The sequence below is a fragment of the Nerophis lumbriciformis genome, linkage group LG10, assembly GCF_033978685.3.
Source record: "Nerophis lumbriciformis linkage group LG10, RoL_Nlum_v2.1, whole genome shotgun sequence".
Taxonomy (NCBI): domain Eukaryota; kingdom Metazoa; phylum Chordata; class Actinopteri; order Syngnathiformes; family Syngnathidae; genus Nerophis; species Nerophis lumbriciformis.
Window position 1 is genome coordinate 52,300,582 of NC_084557.2, and position 24,788 is coordinate 52,325,369.

The following is a 24,788-nucleotide window of genomic DNA, read 5'->3' on the forward strand; positions in this document are numbered from 1 at the left end:
GGAGTTCCACCTCGTTGGGACATCATGTATGAGCAGGCAGCTTTAGCATTTCTTGCTTTGTCTTAAGCACATGAGCAGCTGTTGTGCTTGGGTGGAAGTAAGAAACCTTCCTGATCCTCCCAAAGAGGCGCTCCATCCTATTGACTGAGATGTGATGCCAAATTCACTACATGTGCAAAGCACCTATCTGTGGTCCCAGTCCTGCCTCATTCTCTGTAATTATTTGATTTTTGGCATTATCACGTGTGACTGGGATATCTTTATCTTCCATTCCTCCACTGCTTGTGTCAGCACCTGCGCAAGGTGACTCTCGTAGAGGGGGCGTGTCTTCTCATCTCCCAGTCTGCTGTGATGAAGTGAGCGCTTATAGTTCCGCTGGACGTCCACCCGTCTGTCATGAGCGCAACAGATGATGCTCGGGATAGTTTTTTCTTCTCCTGCTCATAAAGATCTGGCACAATCTTATTGCTGAAGTGGGTGCGCGACGGGATGTCGTAACGTGGCTCAAGCACGTTATCAGCATGTGTTTAAAACCCTCGTTTTGCACAACCGAATCTGCACTTATAAACACACCGATTCAATTCAAGCTCCTCCGTTACTCCGCTCGCCATGACCACGCTGTGTGTGGACTGAACGTGCCAACAACTTTTTTGTTTTGTTTCATATATCAAACCGCGGATCAAACCTCCCCTCCCCGCCCCCCCACACACACATAGACCGCGCCTCTTTTCTTCTCTCCGGCTTGTGACAGAGGAAGATTCAGAAGAACGACACCGCAGCGCTTCTGTTTCTAGCCGATACTACATCAAAAGTAACGTAAAATAACGCAGTAACGCATCATGTAGTAACGGTAAATAAATTACTGAATAAAAAAAAATAACGCGTTAGATTACTAGTTACCGCCGAAACTAACGGCGTTACAGTAACGCGTTACTTTGTAACGCGTTAGTCCCAACACTGCATGTGTCCAACGCTTCTTAATCACCACAAAACAGAGGAAAGTGTGACAAGCAGAGCTGCGTGCAAACAAGAGTTCTTTGCTACAAACACAGGACTGAGTGTCCCGAGTGGACACTTGTATTTGGTTTGGATGTGCAGGGTTGTAAACGGTCATCTGTGACGCGCAGCAAACGACTTTTCTATTAAATGTTTTCAGTGATGTTTACAATCCACCACAGAAGGGAGGCCAGTCATTGAAAGACAACATGCCATCAAACACAAACACACAAAGGCCAAGGTTCACTGTTGCATACCCCTTCAGATTCGACGAACTCTGGTTAAAGTGTGACAGGACTCAACTTGTTCAGCCCGGTGGCATATAAAACATACGCCAGTCATCACCTGCAACTAGACTTCCTCTAGCAGCCATGAGGGTCATCAATCTAGTACGTGCTCTTTTTGCTTCATCATTCAAACATGTATTCCTGTTTAAATCTTCATTTGTTTATTTCCAATTCAGGGTCCGGACCCGTCGCTGGCATATCGGCCAAATCCGACAAATAATGACAAGAAAAAGGAAGACTACAGGAACTTTGAGGTAAGATTCCGTTATTTATGGCGAATGATTGACATTCATGTGAAAGTGAAGTCGTATTGAGTTAGTATCACACTATCTAAATGCATCTCAGCCACAATGTAAAGATGTGACATTGACTACATTAATAAGCTTTAATGACAATGCACTGTTTAAGACCTTCCCCCACAAGGCAGATCATAATAATAATAAAAAACAATATTGTAAAGATGTTAAGTTCATCTATTAATTTCTATGAGTTGTGGTGGCAGTTGTGCAACAGTGTAGCAGGACATTAGTGTTACATATGAATACCTCGCAACTGAGCATTATGATGTATTTATTAGTGCTGTCAAATTATTTATTCTACAATCGGATTAATCATTTTACATCATTTATATCAACCTAAAAAAAAAGGTTTATATTATATAAAAATATAATATAATATATCAGTATATATTATATACTGTATAAACACTGCAAAAAGTCAGTGTTCAAAAACAAGAAAAATATATATAAAAATGAGGGTTATTTTATTTGAACTAAGCAAAATTATCTGCCAATAGAACAAGAACATTTGGCTAGTCAAGACTTTCCAAAACAAGTCAAATTAAAGCTGCAAGCAGCGTTGGTCGGGCCCGCGTATTTGGCAGGTGCTAGTCCTAAGTGTCCCAATACTTTTGTCCAGTTTTAGTAGTACGTGTCCCAATACTTTTGTCAAGTTGTAGTCCTAAGTGTCCCAATACATTTGTCCAGTGTAGGTGTCCCAATACCTTTTTCCAGTGGTAGTCCTAAGTGTCCCAATACTTTTGTCCAGTTTTAGTCCTAAGTGTCCCAATACTTTTGTTAAGTGGTAGTCCGAAGTGTCCCAATACTTTTGTCCAGTTGTAGTCCTAAGTGTCCCAATACTTGTGTCAAGTTTAGGCGTAAGTGTCCCAATACTATTGTCCAGTGTAAGTGTCCCAAGACTTTTGTCCAGTGGTAGTCCTAAGTGTCCCAATACTTTTGTCAAGTTGTAGTCCTAAGTGTCCCAATAATTTTGTCTAGTGTAAGTGTCCCAATACTTTTGTCCAGTGTAAGTGTCCCAATACTTTTGTCCAGTGTAAGTGTTCCAATACTTTTATCCAGTTTTCGTCCTAAGCGTCCCAATACTTTTGTCCAGTGGTAGTCCTAAGTGTCCCAAAACTTTTGTCAATTTTTAGTCCCAAGTGGCCCAATACTTTTGTCAAGTTGTAGTCCTAAGTGTCCCAATACTTTTGTCCAGTTGTAGTCCTAAGTGTCCCAAAACATTTGTCCAGTTTTAGTCCTAAGTGTCCCAATACTTTTGTCAAGTTGTAGTCCTAAGTGTCCCAATACTTTTGTCCAGACTACCAATACTTTTGTCAAGTTTTAGTCCCAAGTGGCCCAATACTTTTGTCCAGTTTGCATCCTAAGTGTCCCAATACTTTTGTCCAGTGGTATTCATAAGTGTCCCAATACTTTTGTCAAGTTGTAGTCCCAAGTGTTCCAATACTTTTGTCTACTTTTAGTCCGAAGTGTCCCAATACTTTTGTCAAGTGATAGTCCCAAGTGGCCCAATACTTTTGTCCAGTGGTAGTCCTAAGTTTCCCAATACTGTTGTCTACTTTTAGTCCTAACTGTCCCAATACCTTTGTCCAGTGGTAGTCATAAGTGTCCCAAAACTTTTGTCTACTTTTAGTCAGAATTGTCCCAAGACTTTTGTCTAGTGTACCTACCTTGTCTGCATGTTGGTGCTTCCGGCTTTTAAGCAGCCATCTTACAAAAAGAGCAGCGCAGCAGCAGCAGCATCAGCATCAGCGCAGCGGTTCTTTGAAGGCTCATAAAATCAAAACCGGAGCAGTTATAAAAAAAGCGCTTCTGTTGTTGTAATCACAAGGGTTCAATCTCTCTCCTGTGTTAGTTTGAAGGCGAAACGACAAACGCGCTCAGAGGAGATCGTTTTTGAAGGAAGGTGACTGGTTTTTACAAAAAAATTGTTTTGAAGGGGGAATAGCAAACTTCCTGTTGATTTTTGCTGGGGGATGTCAATTTATGAAATGTAGGTCTAAGTGAGACCTACGGAGAGGTTTTTCTTCCATGTCTCTCTGACCTTCCCAGTGGGAGTTACAGGCAGTTTTGTCATTTTTTTCTTCCGAGGAGCAGTTTTTTCTCCGTTTTATTCAAAAATTGCTGTAGAGCGCAATTTTTAAATTTGGGGTTAGGTTTTTTTATTAGATCGCAATTTTTGCCAGTCCTGATGTGTGTGTTCAGTTCGGTGAGTTTTGAAGCGTGTTAAGGGGGTCAAATTACAGCTCAAAGAGGCAAAAGTGACTGTTTTTAGTACTTTTTTGTCTTGAAGGGGGAATTGCCAACTTCCTGTTGATTTCTGCCCGATGATATACAATTATGAAAACTAGGTCTAAGTCAGACCTACATACAGGTTTTTGTTTCATGTCTCTCCGATCTTCCTAGTGGGAGATATAGGCAGTCTAGTTGTTTTCTTTCCTAGGGGGCGCTAAAGCGCAATTTTGAGTTTTGGGGTTCGGTTTTTTTTAAAAATAAGGAAATTTTCGCAAGTCCTGATGTGTGGGTCAAATATGGTGAGTTTTGAAGCATGTTAAGTGGGTCAAATTACAGTTTAATGTGGCGGCGGAAGAATAAAGAATAATAAAACCTTACAAATACAATAGGTCCTTATGTCCCATTGCATAAGGACTCCCAAAGGGAGTCCTTATGCAATGGGCCATGCGGGCCCTAATTAGCTAACCTCAATGAACCCAAAAATAGCTTAAAATAAGTATATTCTCACTAATAACAAGTGCACTTTCCTTGGTAGAAAAAGAGACCTTTTTGCTCAATATGATGAAAAATGCTAGTGCCATTATCTTGACGTAATGATATGCGCTCGGCATCATGATTTTTTTTTTGTATGCATGAAATAAGAAATGATGACTTTAAAAAAGTAGTTTTATACTTGTGAGTGTTGATGACACAGCTTTGCAACACTTGATATTCTAGTTTCTTTCTTTCTTTAGTTTATTTGGAACATGAACACACTTACATCATAATACATCACACAATTTCATATCATTTCATTTTACATCATGCCCGAAAAGGAGTAGGAAGAAGCAAAGCTTATTTAATCCTACCCCCTTTCCCACTTCAAGCGTTTACAAATATATAGAATCATTTACTGACCTTTTTATATAATAAAATAACATCTATGAATTAGTATACAACAGTTTTGTAATATGTAATTAATTAATTAATTCAGTCATTATTAACATACTGAGATGAAGAATAAATGGACAAAAGTATTGGGACACTTACGACTACAAGTAGACAACAGTATTGGGAAACTTATTACTACCACTGGACAAAAGTATTGGGACACTTACACTGGTCAAAAGTATTGGGACACTTGTGGCTAAAACTTGCCTAAAGTATTGGGACACTTGTGGCTTAAACTTGACAAAAGTATTGGGACACTTAGGACAACCACTGGAAAAAGGTATTAGGACACTTACACTGGACAAAAGTATTGGGACACTTAGGACTACCACTGGCCAAAAGTATTGGGATGCTTACACTGGACAAAAGTATTGGGACACTTAGGACTACAACTGGACAAAAATATTGGGACACTTACACTGGCCAAAAGTATTGGGACACTTAGGACTACAACTTGACAAAAGTATTGGGACACTTAGGACTACAAATGGACAAAAGTATTGGGACACTTAGGACTACCACTGGACAAAAGTATTGGGACACTTACACTGGCCAAAAGTATTGGGACACTTAGGACTACCACTGGACTAAAGTATTGGTACACTTACACTGGCCAAAAGTATTGGGACACTTAGGACTACAACTTGACAAAAGTATTGGGACACTTAGGACTACAAATGGACAAAAGTATTGGGACACTTAGGACTACCACTGGACAAAAGTATTGGGACACTTACACCGGCCAAAAGTATTGGGACACTTAGGACTACAACTTGACAAAAGTATTGGGACACTTAGGACTACAACTGGGCAAAAGTATTAGGACACTTAGGACTGCCACTGGACAAAAGTATTGGGACACTTACACTGGCCAAAAGTATTGGGACACTTAGGACAACAACTTGACAAAAGTATTGGGACACTTAGGACTACAACTGGACAAAAGTATTGGGACACTTAGGACTACCACTGGACAAAAGTATTGGTACACTTACACTGGCCAAAAGTATTGGGACACTTAGGACTACAACTTGACAAAAGTATTGGGACACTTAGGACTACAAATGGACAAAAGTATTGGGACACTTAGGACTACCACTGGACAAAAGTATTGGGACACTTACACTGGCCAAAAGTATTGGGACACTTAGGACTACAACTTGACAAAAGTATTGGGACACTTAGGACTACAACTGGGCTAAAGTATTAAGACACTTAGGACTGCCACTGGACAAAAGTATTGGGACACTTACACTGGCCAAAAGTATTGGGACACTTAGGACAACAACTTGACAAAAGTATTGGGACACTTAGGACTACAACTGGGCAAAAGTATTAGGACACTTAGGACTGCCACTGGACAAAAGTATTGGGACACTTACACTGGCCAAAAGTATTGGGACACTTAGGACAACAACTTGACAAAAGTATTGGGACACTTAGAACTACAACTGGACAAAAGTATTGGGACACTTAGGACTACCACTGGACAAAAGTATTGGGACACCTACACTTGCCAAAAGTATTGGGACACTTGGGACTAAAACTAGACAAAAGTATTGGGACACTTAGGACTAGCACCTGCCAAATACGCGGGCCCGAACAACGCTGCTTGCAGCTTTAATTCTAACTGATCTTTTTTGTAACAAAGTTAAACAGTTTCAAGCATGTTTTACTCAATATAGGTCATCAAATCTCAGCAACAAGCTGTAATATCTTACTGAGATCATTTAGGAGCAAAACACTTAAAACAAGTGAAACACTCGAACATAAAATCTGCTTAGTGAGAAGAATGATCTTATCAGACAGAAAATAAGCAAATGTCACCCTTATTTGACATATTTCATCTTACTTAGATTTCAGTTTTTTTGCAGTGTATCTAATATTCTTTAAATGGAGTTCACTGCAAATTTCTTGAAACCAGCAAACTTATACTAAAAACTAATTTATTGTTCTTAATGGAAAGGCAACAAGGCAAGCGCTTGTTACTCTCGGGGTCTCCTAGCCGCTCAGGCAAATCATATTGTCTAAAAATGCATTTTTCCATGGATAACATGACATCATCGCGCCAAGTGCGTGCTCTTTCAGTCAATTAGTGCGCATATATACAGCCCGGCCAATGTTTTTTTAATTATAACTTTGAAGAATTCATCTGAATGTGCATGAACTATTTCTGTTCAAAATTGTAAGAAATGTTAAATGTTTAAATATTAACTGTCAGTTTACTGTACTGTGCCAACTGTACTACTATATGAGTACATATTTTCTCTTGTTTCATTGAAAATAAAACAGTTTTAATTATGAGACACAATTGTGTCAAAATCATGATTTTTTAATTTCATGCTGGAAATAAGAAATGATGACTTTAAAAAAGTAGTTTTTTACTTGTGAGTGTTGATGACACAGCTTTGCAACACTTGATATTCTAGTTTCAAGCATGTTTTACTCAATATAGGTCATCAAATCTCAGCAACAAGCTGTAATATCTTACTGAGATCATTTAGGAGCAAAACACTTAAAACAAGTAAAACACTCTAACATAAAATCTGCTTAAAGTTAAGTTAAAGTTAAAGTACCAATGATTGTCACACACACACTAGGTGTGGCGAAATTATTCTCTGCATTTAACCCATCACCCTTGATCACCCCCTGGGAGGTGAGGGGAGCAGTGGGCAGAAGCGGTGGCCGCGCCCGGGAATCATTTTTGGTGATTTAACCCCCAATTCCAACCCTTGATACTGAGTGCCAAGCAGGGAGGTAATGGGTCCCATTTTTATAGTCTTTGGTATGACTCGGCCGGGGTTTGAACCCACAACCTACCGATCTCAGGGCGGACACTCTAACCACTAGGCCACTGAGTAGGTAAAATCTGCTTAGAGAGAAGAATGATCTTATCAGACAGAAAATAAGCAAATGTCACCCTTATTTGACATATTTCATCTTACTTAGATTTCACTTTTTGCAGTGTATGATTTGTAAATATTACATATATGTTATATTTTATATTGCTACTATGGTACATTTTTAGTCTACTTTATACCTTTTGTGTTCACCCTCTTCTTGTGCGCATTATCCTTTCCATCCAACCCAGCATGAGACTTTAAACTGTTTTTAGCTTTTAACTTTTTCAACTGTTTTTAACTTTTAAACTGTTTTTATCTAACAAAACTGTTCTTAGGGTAATTTATATTTGCTTTTTAAATGTGTATTTTTATTTCTGTTTTAAATGTTATTTTTTAGTCTGTCCTTTGCCTCCGTTTCTTTGTGGTGTACAGCCCTTTGTTTTTCAACTGTGCTTGTCTTAAAAGGGCTTTATAAATAAAGTTGGTATGGTATGGTATCCTTACCCTTTCCATCCTTTGTAACTGAGCTACTGTGTGGAACAATTTCCCTTGTGGATCAATAAAGTTTGTCTAAGTCTAAAAGACGCCAATATGTTTGGCACAATTGCAATTTTATTGTCAGAACATGTTTTAAATGTTTTACTTTTATGCACATTGCATACCTGCCAACTTTTGAAATCAGAAAAACCTAGTAGCCAGGTCCAGGACAAAGTCCTGGTGGGGTGTTCAGGCCGACGCAAAATGATTGATTGCATTCAGACAGGTTAAAATGTTGCTAAAACCATCACTTTTCTATCAGTCACAGTGACTTTTCAAAACAAAAATATTACAGCAAAAATCATATGGGTTGATTGACATGTTTATTCTGTAAGCTAACTTCAATAGTTTGAAATTATTTTGACAGTTAATGCCAGTTATCCTGTCAACCTTTCACAAGACTTCAATTTGTTCATTGAAAGTATAAACACTTTTTACAGTAAACAAATGGTAAAACAGTACTAAACAATTCCATAAAAAAAAAAATTTGGTGTCATTATTAACTTTCTGTCCAAGCTTGTATAATCTACTGCCTTGTTCAATTGTAAAAAATATTATGTGCCTAAAATTCACATTTCTATCACAATTATCATACTGTAAACATGGTAAGCTAACTTCATTAAAATTAATAGTCCTGTCAATAGCATGGAATTACAATTCAAATGTAGTTTTTTTGTAAGCCTTTCAAAAGAATTCAAAATATGAAAAATTAATGACAATTAATTGAAGCCATCAGACACTTGAAAAGTGGCACATCACATCTCTAATGTAATCATTTTAACTTTTCAACAGAAATAGCACTGCAAAAATATTAAGGACATACTTCTGTATTTTGGTAGTTATGCTGTCAACATTTAACAAGATTTCTTCAACTTGGACTTGAAAGCATAAATAGTATAAACACTTTTAACAGTATAACAGTACTAAACAATTCCAATAGATAACATTGGTGTCATTACCTTTTTGTGGCTAAAATCCAAATTTAGCAACGGCATTAGACTTGTGTTTTTTTGTCCCAACGTGGTCTTTTACATGGCTAATTCCTCCGTGTCCGATCGAAAAAATCTTGTCTGCACAAGGTGCAATTCGCGTAGTTTTCACCCTTTTTGGAACGGATAATTATTCCCGGATAGGCTTTCGAAAATTCTTCACGGAATGACTGCAGTTTTCTTTTCGGTTTAAGACTCGTTTGCGATTTTTCTCCGGCTGATTCCATGATCGTTCGCTCGTTTGGAAACAATGGGCAACAGGTGCCTCGTGCTTGGCAGCGGTGCTATAAATAGCCTCTCGCATAGCATTCGGAATAGCTTGATAGGAAGTTACGGGAAGCAGTGTCGATTGTCATTGTTGTTACACGATTTCGTGAATAAAACTTAAAAAAAAAAAATTTAATTAATGAAAAAACGTATTTTTTATCACTGCAACCGTAACCCGGAATAGGTTGATGAAAACCGTACTAATTACGGGAAAACCGGAGTAGTTGGCAGGTATGACATTGTTTATTTGCTCAAAACCTGCTAACATTTTTATTTTAACTCCTGTCGGGCTTTATTTCGAAGTGAAATTTGCCAGCGATCACTCCAGTGAGAGTTTCCTTACTCATCTTTGCACTGACGTGTGCATTGACCTGATCGCTGACCGTATAACAACCAGAGGTGGGTAGAGTAGCCAGAAATTGTACTCAAGTAAGAGTACTGTTACTTAAGAGATTTATTACTCAAGTAAAATTAAGGAGTAGTCACCCAAATATTTACTTGAGTAAAAGTAAAAAGTATGTTGTGAAAAAACTACTCAAGTACTGAGTAACTGATGAGTAACATACACACACATATCATATATATATATATATATATATATATATAAATATATACACATATATACACATACATTGATATATACAGTATATAATTTATATTAATTTATTTTGCCGTTTTTGTTTACATGTTAAAGGTGTTTTAATGAATATACATGCATGTTTAACACATATAGATTCCTTTCTTTCATGTTGACAAGAATATAAGTTGGTGTATTACCTGATTCTGATGACTTGCATTGATTGTAATCAGACAGTAGTGATGATAACGTCCACGTTTTCAAATGCAGGAGAAAAAAAGTTCCTCCTTTCTGTCTAATACCACATGAAAGTGGTTGGTTTTTGGTATCTTATTTGTCCAGCTTCCATATTCGTTTTCACACACTTTACAAGAAATACATTGGCGGCAAATTCCGTAGCTTGCTAGCTTGTTTGCGCTGGCTTTCGGAGACTCTTATTTTGAAAGCGCAGGCGCGATGGAGCGGCACTTTTATTGTGAAGACAGGAACTGTGCAGTCAGTCTTTAGGCTTGTGACGGGATGTACGTTTGAAATAAAAAAGTGTCTTTTTTCCTTCACACTTTTGATTGAATGATTGAAACTTGTATTGGTAGATTGCACAGTACAGTACATATTCCGTACAATTGACCACTAAATGGTAACACCCCAATAAGTTTTTCAACTTGTTTAAGTCAGGTCATGTGACCGCCTGGCTCTGTTTGATTGGTCCAACGTCACCAGTGACTGCATCTGATTGGTGGAACGGAGTCAAACGTCACTAGTGACTGCATTTTATTGGTGGAACGGAGTGAAACATCACCAGTAAGGCAGGCACTTTGAAGGTCTGTCTGACAGACCAAAACAAACAAAGCGTGCATTAACAGATCGATAAAAATTAGTAGCGAGTAGCGAGCTGAATGTAGATAAAAGTAGCGGAGTAAAAGTAGCGGAGTAAAAGTAGCGGAGTAAAAGTAGCGGAGTAAAAGTAGCGGAGTAAAAGTAGCGGAGTAAAAGTAGCGCTTCTTCTCTATAAATATACTCAAGTAAAAGTAAAAGTAAGTTGCATTAAAACTACTCTTAGAAGTACAATTTATCCCAAAAGTTACTCAAGTAGATGTAACGGAGTAAATGTAGCGCGTTACTACCCACCTCTGATAACAACCCATGCCCACTTTCAGGCAACCATCCTTGGTTAAGATGCGCGCTCAAAAAAATGTGTGATTAATCTGCAACCATACATGCTTAATGTGAGGTTTTTTTGTTAATCACCTGAGTTAACTGGTTATTTTTTGGACAGCCTGAGTATTTATTCATTGATTGTACAGCTTTTTAAAAAATGGGATGATATTCAATTGTGCAAGTATACATAATACTGTAGCTAATAAAGATGAGTCAAAGAGAAATATTGCTATATTCTAACTTTAAAGTAACTCAGTTGTGACCACATGTTTCAGAGCGGAAGCCTAACGGAGCGTGTGTTCAACACGTACAAGCTGATGCACACCAACCAGAGGGTGGACTTTGTAAGGCAAAAGGTGAGAACGACAACATCTGGAAAGACTAATCGCAGCTCACTTTTCTGTGTACTGTGATTTGCAGTAGTCTAAAAAGTCTAAAATGAAGAAAAAAAACAACTAGATGGAACAACAGTTCATGTGTTGTTCCCATTTAAAATCAGTGTTATACTAAAAACAAAGACGTGTCACTGTGGGCTTAAAATAAGGCATCAGGTCACTGGGGTGAGCATTACAATTTACAATTGGGCCAAATTCAATTCTTTCTGTCTTGTTTAGTTGAGTCTTTATTTGAAGGCACAATGCACAGAGACATTAAGCTAAAAGACATATGTTCTGTAACACATTATAGCTAAATAGCTCATTTCCATCTGCAGTCCCTGGCTACCTAAATTACAAATATACACAAACATGCAATACAATTATAACAATAAAATTATACTAGAGCATGTAATCAAATGAAGAAAAGTCTGATTGCATAAAAACTCTATAACCTAATAAGAGCACTGGAAGGAGTATACTGTAATATGACATGAAGAGAATATGAATACTTTTAGATATTTAGGGAAAGTAAATAAAAAATGACTTATCTTTAATGATGATGATGATTTGTGGTTATGTTAGGCCTTGCTGGCGCTGACGGCTCATCACCACTGCGGCTAAAATTCGACGGGACTTAACGGGCACATTTTGCATGTAAACTTAGGCTAAATTCAAAAACATTCCGGTGTTATGGACCTTTCAATTTTAACATTCCACTGCACATGCCAAAAGTTCTACACGGCAGGGGGTACCTTTAGGGTGACGCCGTGTCCTCTGGCTCTCCTGCAGCACTTGAAATGGAGCAACTGCAACCACGCCGAGATGTCAATGATGGACGCCATCATGTCCCTGGACCAGCTAGTGGACGAGTCCGATCCGGATGTGGACTTCCCCAACTCCTTCCATGCCTTCCAGGCAGCTGAGGGCATCCGCAGAGAGCACCCTGACAAAGGTACACACTGTGGTGTGACGTTAGTCAATACATCTGAGAGGAGAATGTACTGTATAGGTTCAGAGGTAAGACGGGATAACAACACTAGTGAGTAAACAAGCTGTAGATTAAAAAAAAACAGTACAAAGGAACTGTTTTGTCACAATTTGTCACGTTTTGTCACCTTTTGTAACATTTTGTCACCTTTTGTCACGTTTTGTCATTATGTGTCACGTTTTATCACGTTTTGTCACATTTTGTCACGCTTTGACACACGTTTTGTAACGTTTTGTCACCTTTTGTCACGTTTTGTAACGTTTTGTCATTACGTGTCACGTTTTATCACTTTTTGTCGTGTTTTGTCACATTGTCACTTTTTTTGTCATGTTTTGACACACGATTTGTCACCTTTTGTCATGTTTTGTCACCTTTTATCATCTTTTGTCACGTTTTGTCATTATTTGTCACGTTTTATCACTTTTTGTCATGTTTTGTCACGTTTTGACACATTTTGTCACCTTTTGTCAGATTTTGTAACGTTTTGTCATTTGTCACGTTTTATCACTTTTTGTCATGTTTTGTCACGTTTTGTCATCTTTTGTCATTATTTGTCAAGTTTGATCACTTTTTGTCACGTTTTGTCACATTTTGTCACGTTTTGACACACGTTTTGTCACATTGTATCTTTTGTCACCTTTTGTCACTTTTTGTCATGTTTTGTCACCTTTTATCATCTTTTGTCACGTTTTGTCATTATTTGTCACGTTTTATCACTTTGTCATATTTTGTCACGTTTTGACACGTTTGTTACGTTTTGTCACCTTTTGTCATCTTTTGTCACGTTTTGTAACGTTTTGTCATTATGTGTCACGCTTTATCACTCTTTGTCATGTTGTCAGATTTTGTCACTTTTTTGTCACGTTTTGTCACCTTTTGTCATGTTTTGTCACCTTTTGTCACGTTTTGTCATCTTTTGTCACGTTTTGTCATTATTTGTCACGTTTTATCACTTTTTGTCATGTTGTCACGTTTTGACACATTTTGTCACCTTTTGTCATCTTTTGTCACATTTTGTAACGTTTTGTCATTTGTCACGTTTTATCACTTTTTGTCATGTTTTGTCACGTTTTGTCATCTTTTGTCATTATTTGTCAAGTTTGATCACTTTTTGTCACGTTTTGTCACATTTTGTCACGTTTTGACACACGTTTTGTCACCTTTTGTCACATTGTATCTTTTGTCACCTTTTGTCATGTTTTGTCACCTTTTATCATCTTTTGTCACGTTTTGTCATTATTTGTCACGTTTTATCACTTTGTCATATTTTGACACGTTTGTTACGTTTTGTCACCTTTTGTCACCTTTTGTCATCTTTTGTAACGTTTTGTCATTTGTCACGTTTTGTCACTTTTTGTCATGTTTTGTCACCTTTAGAGATGTCCGATAATATCGGCCTGCCGATATTATCGGCCGATAAATGCGTTAAAATGTAATATAGGAAATTATCGGTATCGTTTTTATTTTATTATTGGTATCGTTTTTTGTTATCAAATCAACATAAAAAACACATGATACACGTACAATTAGTGCACCAACCCAAAAAACCTCCCTCCCTTATTTACACTCATTCACATAAAAGTGTTGTTTCTTTGTTATTAATATTGTGGTTCCTACATTATATATCAATATATATCAATACAGTCTGCAAGGGATACAGTCCGTAAGCACACATGATTGTGCGTGCTGCTGCTCCACTAATAGTACTAACCTTTAACACTTCATTTGACTCATTTTCATTCATTACTAGTTTCTATGTAACTGTTTTTATATTGTTTTACTTTCTTTTTTATTCAAGAACATTTTTTTAAATTTATTTAGCTTATTTTATTTTATTAATTTTAAGTACCTTATCTTTACCATACCTGGTTGTCCAAATTAGGCATAATAATGTGTTAATTCCACAACAGTATATATCGGTTGATATCTGTATCGGTTGATATCGGTATCGGTAATTAAAGAGTTGGACAATATCGGAATATCGGATATCACGTTTTGTCATTATTTGTCACGTTTTATCACTTTTTGCCACGTTTTGTCATTTGTCACGTTTTGTCATTTGTCACGTTTTGTCATGTTTTGACACGTTTTGTCACCTTTTGTAGCGTTTTGTCACGTTTTGTCACGTGACTTGATGTAGATTATTATAAAAGGCTAACTGTTTGTACATTTTACAGGGCAAAATAAGGTCTTCCAGTATCATGTCCTTGTTTCCAGAAAGAAAGCATTTACCCATGCAGATTCAGATAATCTCTCCTATGTCTTTTTCCCCCAGAGTGGTTCCAGGTGGTGGGTCTGATTCATGATGTTGGGAAGACCATGGCTCTGTGGGATGAACCTCAAGTAATACGACACAACGGTTAGCGACCAGGCATCTTGTAATAGTTTGTGTGTGCCCACAGTGGGCCGTGGTGGGTGACACCTTCCCTGTAGGCTGCAAGTTTCAAAACTCCATCGTGTTCCGAGACAGCACCTTCCAGGAGAACCCGGATGAGATCAATCCCGACTACAAGTAGGATTTTTTTTTGTTACCTTAAGACCCAAAACTCAGAATGTTATTAAAGTTGGATCGTCTGATTTCTTATGAAAAAAGCATAACAAAATAGAGGAAAATGTGGTATAACGATACCAACTAATCTAAAGGGTATTTTGTATCTTATGTATGTTTGTTTTGTTGTATTCAGCTCTAAATATGGAATGTACAAACCAAACTGTGGACTAGACAAAGTCCTCATCTCCTGGGGTCATGATGGTGAGAAAAAACAAGAAAAATACTGACTTATCTCTTATAAGAGGGGTGTCCAAAATGCGGGCCCTAGCTCATTTTTATTGGCCCGCAACACATTCTAAAGATGATATAAACACATACCAGATTAGGACATTACACAAGCAGAAAAAAAAACAAGAAAAATTAAAGCTGCATGCAGCGTTGGTCGGGCCCGCGTATTTGGCAGGTGCTAGTACTAAGTGTCCCAATACTTTTGTCAAGTTTTAGTCCCAAGTGTCCCAATACTTTTGTCCAGTGTAAGTGTCCCGATACTTTTGTCCAGTTGCCCAATGCTTTTGTTCAGTGGTAGTAGTAAGTGTCCCAATACTTTTGTCCAGTGGTAGTCCTAAGTGTCCCAATACTTTTGTCCAGTGTAAGTGTCCCAATACTTTTGTCCAGTGTAAGTGTCCCAATACTTTTGTCCAGTGTAAGTGTCCCAATACTTATGTCCAGTTGTATTCCTAAGTGTCCCAATACTTTTGTCCAGTTTTCATCCTAAGTGTCCCAATACTTTTGTCAAGTTTTAGTCCCAAGTTTCCCAATACTTTTGTCAAGTTGTAGTCCCAAGTGTCCCAATACTTTTGTCCAGTTGTCGTCCTAAGTGTCCCAATACTTTTGTCCGGTGGTAGTCATAAGTGTCCCAATACTTTTGTCTAGTGTACCTACCTTGTCTACATTGTGTAGGCACGCTGGTGCTTCCTGCTTTTAAGCAGCCATCTTAAAAAAACAGCAGCGCAGCAGCATCAGCGCAGCGGGTCTTTGAAGGGTCATAAAATCAAAACCGGAGCAGGTATTAAAACGCTGTTCTGTTATTTTATACACAAGGGTTTAATCTCTCTCCTGTGTTAGTTTGAAGCCGAAACGACAAACGCGCTCAGAGGAGATAGTTTTTGAAGGAAGGTGACCGGTTTTTACAAAAAAATTGTTTTGAAGGGGGAATAGCAAACTTCCTGTTGATTTTTGCTGGGGGTTGTCAATTTATGAAATGTAGGTCTAAGTGAGACCTACATAGAGGTTTTTGTTTCATGTCTCTCCGACCTTCCCAGTGGGAGTTACAGGCAGTTTTGTCCGTTTTTTCATCCGAGGAGCAGTTTTTTGTGCGTTTCATTAAAAAATTGCGCTAGAGCACAATTTTGAGATTTGGGGTTAGGTTTTTTTATTAGATCACAATTTTTGCCAGTCCTGATGTGTGTGTGTGTGTTCAGTTCGGTGAGTTTTGAAGCATGTTAAGGGGGTCAAATTACAGCTCAAAGAGGCAAAAGTGACTGTTTTTAGTACTTTTTTGTCTTGAAGGGGGAATTGCCAACTTCCTGTTGATTTCTGCCCGATGATATACAATTATGAAAACTAGGTCTAAGTCAGACCTACATACAGGTTTTTGTTTCATGTCTCTCCGATCTTCCTAGTGGGAGATATAGGCAGTCTAGTTTTTTTTTTTCCTAGGGGGCGCTAGAGCGCAATTTTGAGTTTTGGGGTTCGTTTTTTTTTTTTAAAAAAAGGTAATTTTCGCAGGTCCTGATGTGTGGGTAAAATATGGTGAGTTTTGAAGCATGTTAAGTGGGTCAAATTACAGTTTAATGTGGCGGCGGAAGAATAAAGAATAAAACCTTACAAATTCAATATGTCCTTATGTCCCATTGCGGGCCCTAAATACAACTGGCCCAAGATACTGTGGTTCTGGTTCTGCTGTACTATACTTTGTGTTTGGTCTCTGAGGATTTCCCTGCATCCTGTCATGATGAACACGTGTATAAAGTTCTTGCAAGATATGGTAGCTTTTCCAGTGTCCCTTTAAAAGGTTGTAGTTTGCGGAATGATAATCAAAACAAATCAAATATTTCAATAATAATAATCCATACGGATTATATATTACACTATCTTTTAGTTTCCTATAACACAAAGTAAGATCTGGATGTTTTGTTCAGACAGTTTAGGCAAATTAACTTTTCAATCTGGCCCGCCGGACATTCCCAAATACTGGTTTTAGTTTTTTAAGATGGAAACTGCAGCTGCCTGATGTGCAGTCATGTTTTCTAATGACCGGAAGGTCTTCAACTATACTAAGTATTTGAAAGATTGGAATCTGCGCTTCTGCATGATATACTAGTTACTATGGTAATCTAATTAGTTACTATGGTAATCTAATTAGTTACTACGGTAATCTAACAGCAGCTCAGACGAGGCACCAAGCAGTGTGGGTGGGGAGAGTTTCCACAGAGTGTTTCCAGAGCAGCCAGCCTGAAATGTGGGTGTCAGGGACAGACACGGAAGGAGATTTTTACAACAAAGTTTTAAAACTTAGTGATGTATCAGATTGTAGGCGGGTTGTTTTTTTTAACCCTTCAAGTTCATAATTCGCTGTTTGTTGCATTTTTGTTGCGTTTCGCTTGATTGTAAAATATGTGGATGGAGAGGGGTGTGATGTTTATATGTTGTCAATATTCAGTGTTTTATCCTTCATAGTTAATTTTGTAAATCCCACATTCTTTATTTTCATGTACATTCTGGGTGTCTCATTCAGTAAAAGAAATGCGTGCGTGTGTATTTATATTTATATAAATATATATAAATATATATATATTTTTATATAAATATATATTTATATAAATATATATATATAAAAATATATATATATATATTTATATAAATATATATACTGTATATATAAATATATACATTTATATAAATATATATATTTATATAAATATATATATATGTATATAAATATATATGTCTTAATAAGGTTATCCAAAAAATAGTGCTCGATACCGTAGTAGAGCGCAATATATGTATGTGTGGGAAAAAAAATCACAAGACTATTTCATCTCTACAGGCCTGTTTCATGAGGGGGGGTTCCCTCAATCATCAGGAGATTTTAATGGGAGCATTCACATACCATGGATTATATAGGGCACAGAGTGGGTGGGTACAGGCTGGTGTAGGGGCGTGGTGATTGGCTCATGTGTTACCTAGGAGGTGTTTCCGTCTGTGGCGGCATGCTGTTACAATTTCGCTGCGCTTGTTGAGGGATGACAGGTCTGGACGGTAAATAATAAACAGTTTTTCTTTCAAGCATAGGTTGCATCTTTTATTACCACTATTGTAAGGTGTGCTGGATGCAAGAATTTGCCATGTTATTGAATATTCAACATTATTGTCTTTGAGGTCCCAAATGTGTTTGCTGAGTTCTGTGGTATTCCGCAGGTTTTGGTTCCTGAAAGAAGCCTTGTGATTGTTCCATCTGGTTTCGAACTCTCCCTCAGTTAATCCTACATATGTGTCGGATGTGTTAATGTCCTTGCGTGTTACCTTAGATTGGTAGACAACTGATGTTTGTAAGCACCCCCCGTTGAGAGGGCAATCAGGTTTCTTTCGACAGTTGCAACCTTTGTTGGTTTTGGAGTCGCTCTGTCCGGGGGCCGACGGCTCATTTGCAATTGTTTTGTTGTGGTTTGAGATGATTTGTCGTATATTGTTCATACAGCTGTAGCTCAATTTAATATTGTTCTTGTTGAATATTTTTCTTAGGGTGTTGTCTTTGGGAAAGTGTTTGTCAATCAGATTGAGGAATTTGTGTCCAATGTTAGTTGAGACGTGTTTGCTGTATGGGGGTTGTACCAGATGATGTCGTTTCGTTTTCTGTTCTTTTTCGGTTGGTTTCCTGGCGTGGGTCCATAGGTGAGGGTGAAATTGTATCCGCTTTCATCAAGGGCTTTTTGGTACGGGGGGGTTGCTTGGTCAAATTCAGCTTTGCTAGATGACAGCATCGATAGCCTTTTATTAATTCCGGTAGGTATTCTTTTCGTGGTGGTGGGTGGGTGGTTGCTGTCATGGTGCACATATTGGAGTGTTGTGTTGGGTTTCGTGAATGGTTGGTAGCTGTTATTTCTCAGGTTGAAAGTGACGTCAAGGAAGTTGACGGTTTGCTTGTTGGCTTCAATCGTGATCCGTAGGCCGTTCTCTTTGAAAATTTGGCATATGCGCTTCTTGGTATTCTCGCTGCTCCTTGGCGAGGCGCGACACACTGCCAGTCCGTCATCACGGTAAATACCAAGGTTCAGATTGAGGCTGGCGAGCTGGGAGAGGAGGAAACTCCCAACGAGTTCACACGTTTCTGCTCCGTCAAAACTTCCCATAGTGACGTCAAATGTTGCATTGTTCTTTTTTTGCCATGGTGTACTGTTGTGGATGAGAATGGAGTTTTTTGCGTGGATGATAATGTTTCTTTCGTTGCCTGTGATTGAGTCGTAGTCTGAGGCGAAGTCTAGTGCTTGAGTCAGTAGGTCTTGCGTGATGGAAGGGTAAAATTCTTCGATATCAAAGGAGATAAAGTTGTGCTGTTGTTTGTCTTGGATGTTGTTGAACCATTTGATTACTGCTGCTGTATTTCTCCATTGGTATAATCCATGGTATGTGAATGCTCCTATATAAATATACATATATTTATATAAATATATGTATATAGAGAGACAGATATACCGGAACCCAGATACATTTTTTTCTCTAAATTTTGCCCCCCCCCCCCCCCCCGAGTCAAAATAATTGCCTAAGCCTACATTAGTTGATGCAAGAAACAATTTCATAGCGTTTCATAGTATTCAGTATTTTATCCTTCATAGTTAATATTGTAAATCCCACTATCTTGATTTTCATGTACACTCTGGGTGTCTCATTCAGTAAAAAAATGTAAAATTCCTTTCGGTTTTTTAAGGCGGTCTGTCATAACGTTTTTAGCGTTCAATCAGACATTATTGTGAGGTTTTGTATTAGTGTTCCTAAAAATAGGACCCAAGCACACATACTGTACAGTAGATTTTCACAGCTTACACACGCACACATATGTATACATACACAGTATATATCAGAGGTGTGGACTCGAGTCACATGACTTGGACTCGAGTCAGACTCGAGTCATGAATTTGATGACTTTAGACTCGACTTGACAAAATGTAAAAAGACTTGCAACTCGACTTAGACTTTAACATCAATGACTTGTGACTTCACTTGGACTTGAGCCTTTTGAATTGACATGACTTGACATGACTTGCTACTTTCCCCAAAACCCAAAGATGAAAAAGTTATTCGGGAGCGCTCCGTATTTTTCATTGTGTACTTGTCTATCAGCGTTGCGTGTGTCAGCTGGTGTGGTCTCAGTACAACAGCCAATCAAATTAGATCTACTTTGTTTTCATCACACAGCATTCATCCAATCAAATTGCAGGACAACCAACGAAGAAGACATGTCCAAACCACACGCCAGTGAACAAAAAATGATACCTAAAATAATTTTGTTTGGGTATAAAAATTACGAGGTGGTCAACACAAAACGGTTTGCAGTATGCAACACATGCGGTTCGAAAATTACTGATGGAGAGGCAATAACTTCCAACTTCGTCCGGCATTTGAAGTTGCACAAAGAACGGTAAGTTTTGAATGTAAGATAACGTTTATTGGCTAAGTAACGTGACTTTTATTTGCTGTGTAGTTAAATCAGTGAGGCTGTAAACTCACTGCTAACGTTATAACGTTATTGCAAACACGGGAATCTGTTGCAGTTCACTACCTTATTCATACTTTTTGTTCAGTGATTTTTTTTAAGCAGGGTTACGTTAGTCAATATATCACACGTAACGTTAGACGGCGGTCAGCAGCACCGCGTATTTTAGCCACCTAAAAAAAAGACAAAAATAGTAAAATAAAGGTCAGTTAAAATGTATACTATATTATGAATATGTGTACCGTTTTAGCTAGCTTTCTGACATACTGTTGGTTGTTTACCTCAGTGGTCCCCAACCACCGGGCCACGGCCCGGTACTGGTCCGTGGATCGATTGGTATCGGGCCGCACAAGAAATAATTTTTTTTTTCTTTTCTTTTTTTAATTAAATCAACATAAAAAACACAAGATACACTTACAAGTAGTGCACCAACCCAAAACAACTCTCTCCCCCCTTTTGTTCTGGGCATTGAACATGAAGACTCTTCCTTCACTGTTCCGAGTGGCCATGAGAGTCTTGGCAGTGCCTGCCTCCAGTGCTCCAGTGGAGCGAGTTTTCAGCCATGGTGGCATCATACTACGCCCCCATCGTGCACAAATGACTGACAGACTCTTGGCTAATTTGGTCTTTTGCAGATGCAATGCAGCATAGGGCCCTGACATATAAAAAGTACAACTTTTTTGTTATGTTCACGTATATGTCATGTTTTTTCAATGTTAACACTTTTGTACAAATAAGTACATTTGCACTTTATTTTTCAATGTGTTTGTTCTGTAAAGGAATGAGTTCATGTTTAAAACGACTGGTTAATAGTGCTATTATAAAGTGCAATGTCAGCACAATTTTCTTTCCTGCAATTTAAAATGCACTTGTTTTAATAAATAAATACAGCGTTTGAAAAGCATACACAATCTGTGTTAATATATTAGTCTGTGGTTAAAAGGACTTGAAAGGACTCGAAACTCAAAATGCAGGACTTAGGACTTGACTTGAGACTTTCCAGTCTTGACTTTGGACTTGACTCGGGGCTTGCCTGTCTTGACTCGGGACTTGACTCGGACTTGAGGGCAAAGACTTGAGACTTACTTGTGACTTGCAAAACAATGACTTGGTCCCACCTCTGGTATATATATATATATATATATATATATATATATATATATATATATATACGCATTATATATAAATATATATATATATATATATATATATATATATAGACGGATAGATATACCGGCCCCCAGGCACATTTTTTTTTCTAAATTTGCCCCCCGTCCCCAAGTCAAACTAATTTCCCAGGCCTGGTTTATTATATATTGATTGGCCTACATTGAAATGCATTTAGTATCTTTTTACTGTATAAAATGTATCCTTTCATTTCTATTCAAGCAGCTAACCCCCTGTAAAAGGTTTGGACACCCCTGTCTTATAAACTTACTGGCCACAAAAAAAAGGTTCAATATTCTGCCTTTCCAAAGATAATAATGTTTGTGTTCTCCAGAGTACCTTTACCAAGTGCTTAAGTTCAACAAGAGCCGCATCCCAGAGGAGGCGAGTATCCCTCAGTGTGGATGAGTCTCTTTTTCTCAGCGCACCATCTCTTTGTCACGCATTTTGTCGCCGGGCTCTCCTTGCAGGGCTTGTACATGATCCGCTATCATTCCTTCTACCCGTGGCACTCCCACGACGACTACATGCACCTGTGTGATGACAAAGACCTGCAGATGCTCCCCTGGGTGAAGGAGTTCAAGTGAGTGACATGGCTCAAGAGAAGCGCACAATGTTAAGGATGTTTATGGATGTGTGTGTGTGTGTGTGTGTGTGTGTGTGTGTGTGTGTGTGTGTGTGTGTGTGTGTGTGTGTGTGTGTGTGTGTGCTTTCTGCAGCAAATTTGACCTCTACACAAAGGCGGAAGATCTGCCTGATGTGGAGACGCTGCGGCCGTACTACCAATCACTGATTGACAAGTACTGTCCCGGAATACTGAGGTGGTGAACCGGCACAACAAGAGTTCATGAATCCAAAGCCCTTCACTAAATCTATTCTAATTCACAGTAGTTGTACAGCACAGTAGATGTAAATGTTTGGTACGTATCGACAAAGGTTGACTTTTTCAATTGTTTATTGTATTTCGATGTTATTTAAAAAGTGTGTTTTACTGCGCAGGGTTAATTCTGGCACAGAAAGGCACATTTGTGGTTAAGGAGGAAAAAGTGCTGTGATCATTTTTGTTTTGTTTGTAAGTGACAGAAAAAAGACAATCCATAAGGGGAAAATAACTTGTAAGGGAGTAGAAAAAGAAGTCTTGCATGCAGCGTCCTTTCACAATAAAATGAAATCAACCAGCGTGTTGTTTGATGAACAGCATGTGGACAAGTGAGCCGGGTCAGAAAGTACAAATATATACACACAAATACTTCTTTGCTCTATTAAGTTACATTTTGGTAACATCTCTCACTGTTCCTCCTCCTCCTCCTCCTCCTCCTCTTCATTGCTGATGCTCTCTTTCTCATCATCTTCCTCCCCCTCATTCTCAAACTCTTCTCCCTCATCATCTTCCTCTACCTCCTCATCCCCCGTCTTTAGTCTAGCTGCCGTTCCCAAATCCTCCCCTTTGTCGTCGGTCGTACTTGCTTTTGGATCGCCGGCATTTTCGGAATCGTCCGCCGTTCGTCTCTTTGTCAGTGCCTGCAGTAGACACAGGGTGGCGCTGCAGCCAATGAGGGTCCAGATGAGCACAGGAGCCGGAACACCCGTCACCTGGTCACGCATCCACTTCACCGCGAGGGCAATGTTGGAGTTGGAGCTGCGGCGGGGAGGTGATTTGTCCTGCACAGGTATTCATACAATTATGCTCACTTTTAAAGAGGGTATAGTGCTATACCATATTTCCATATGTAATGTCTGTGTATTTCATCAAATCCATCATATTGAATGTGTAATATGTGAACAAATGCATTTTTTGAATAAAAAATATTGTCAGTTATAGTTTTATTTACAAATCCCTCATTGTACAGACTTTTCAATTCACGAACCGCACACTGCAAAAAGTGTGCGGTGTGTGCAGCCAGCCTGAAATGTGGGTGTCAGGGACAGACGTGGAAGGAGATTTTTACAACAAAAATTTAAAACTTAGTGATGTATCAGTTTGTAGGTGGGTTTTTTTTTATCCTTCAAGTTCATAATTTGCTGTTTGTTGCATTTTTGTTGCGTTTCGCTTGATTGTAAAATATGTGGATGGAGAGGGGGGGTGACGTTCATATGTTGTCAATATTCAGTGTTTTATCCTTCATAGTTAATATTTTAAATTCCACATTCTTTATTTTCATGTACCAGTACATTCTGGGTGTCTCATTCAGTATAAAAATGTGTGCGTGTGTATTTATAATTATATAAATATATATATATATAAATATATATTTATATAAATATATATATATATATATACACCGTATTTTCCGCACTATAAGGCGCACCTAAAAACCACAAATTTTCTCAAAAGCTGACAGTGCGCCTTATAACCCGGTGCGCTTTATATATGGATAAATATTAAGATTCATTTTCATAAAGTTTCGGTCTCGTAACTACGGTAAACAGCCGCCATCTTTTTTCCCGGTAGAACAGGAAGCGCTTCTTCTTCTACTGTAAGCAACCACCCGCCCGCGTAGAAGAAGAAAAAGCGCGCGGATATTACGTTTCATTTCCTTTGTGTGTTTACATCTGTAAAGACCACAAAATGGCTCCTACTAAACGACAGGGATCCGGTTCATGAAAAGACGCAATCTCTCCATCCGCACACGGATTACTATTTCACAGCAACTGATATTCCTGTGAACCGCACTGTGGATACAACGGGAGCACGTACGGTGAATATTCGCACCACAGGGAATGAGAAGTCATCCTTCACTGTGGTTCTAGCTTGCCATGCTAATGGCCAGAAACTGGGTGGACCCATGGTGATATTCAAAAGGAAGACCTTGCCAAAAGAGACCTTTCCAGTCGGCGTCATCATAAAAGCTAACTCGAAGGGATGGATGAAGAAAA

At 38.4% G+C, this 24,788-nt stretch overlaps 2 protein-coding genes across 3 annotated transcripts in view; one reads left to right on the plus strand and one right to left on the minus strand.

The window, feature by feature from the left end:
* The first annotated feature begins 1,238 nt into the window (after nt 1-1,238).
* miox (myo-inositol oxygenase) lies at nt 1,239-23,090 on the plus strand. Of its 2 annotated transcripts, XM_061969406.2 has the most exons (10): nt 1,242-1,385; nt 1,460-1,537; nt 11,391-11,471; nt 12,282-12,444; nt 14,756-14,823; nt 14,883-14,992; nt 15,165-15,232; nt 22,246-22,295; nt 22,382-22,494; nt 22,631-23,090. In XM_061969406.2, exons 1-10 carry the CDS (start codon nt 1,368-1,370, stop codon nt 22,737-22,739), a joined length of 858 nt encoding a protein of 285 aa, XP_061825390.1. In that variant the 5' UTR covers nt 1,242-1,367; the 3' UTR covers nt 22,740-23,090. The 2 variants fall into 2 exon arrangements, with proteins under 2 accessions (XP_061825391.1, XP_061825390.1); XM_061969407.2 differs by lacking the exon at nt 11,391-11,471 and having other exon boundaries at nt 1,239-1,385.
* The window catches only part of lmf2a (lipase maturation factor 2a), a 31,359-nt gene continuing 29,419 nt past the window's right edge, over nt 22,849-24,788 (minus strand). The window contains exon 14 of the mRNA XM_061969405.2: nt 22,849-23,573. Coding sequence (XP_061825389.1) covers nt 23,199-23,573 — 375 coding nt within the window. The 3' untranslated portion in view covers nt 22,849-23,198. The remainder of the gene's footprint in view (nt 23,574-24,788) is intronic.

Bases quoted from the DNA above. Each gene is read 5' to 3' on its own strand.
- miox (XM_061969406.2), top strand. The intron at 1,538-11,390 runs GTAAGATTCCGT...CACATGTTTCAG, and splicing joins AAGACTACAGGAACTTTGAG to AGCGGAAGCCTAACGGAGCG. The intron at 15,233-22,245 runs GTGAGAAAAAAC...TGTGTTCTCCAG, and splicing joins CATCTCCTGGGGTCATGATG to AGTACCTTTACCAAGTGCTT.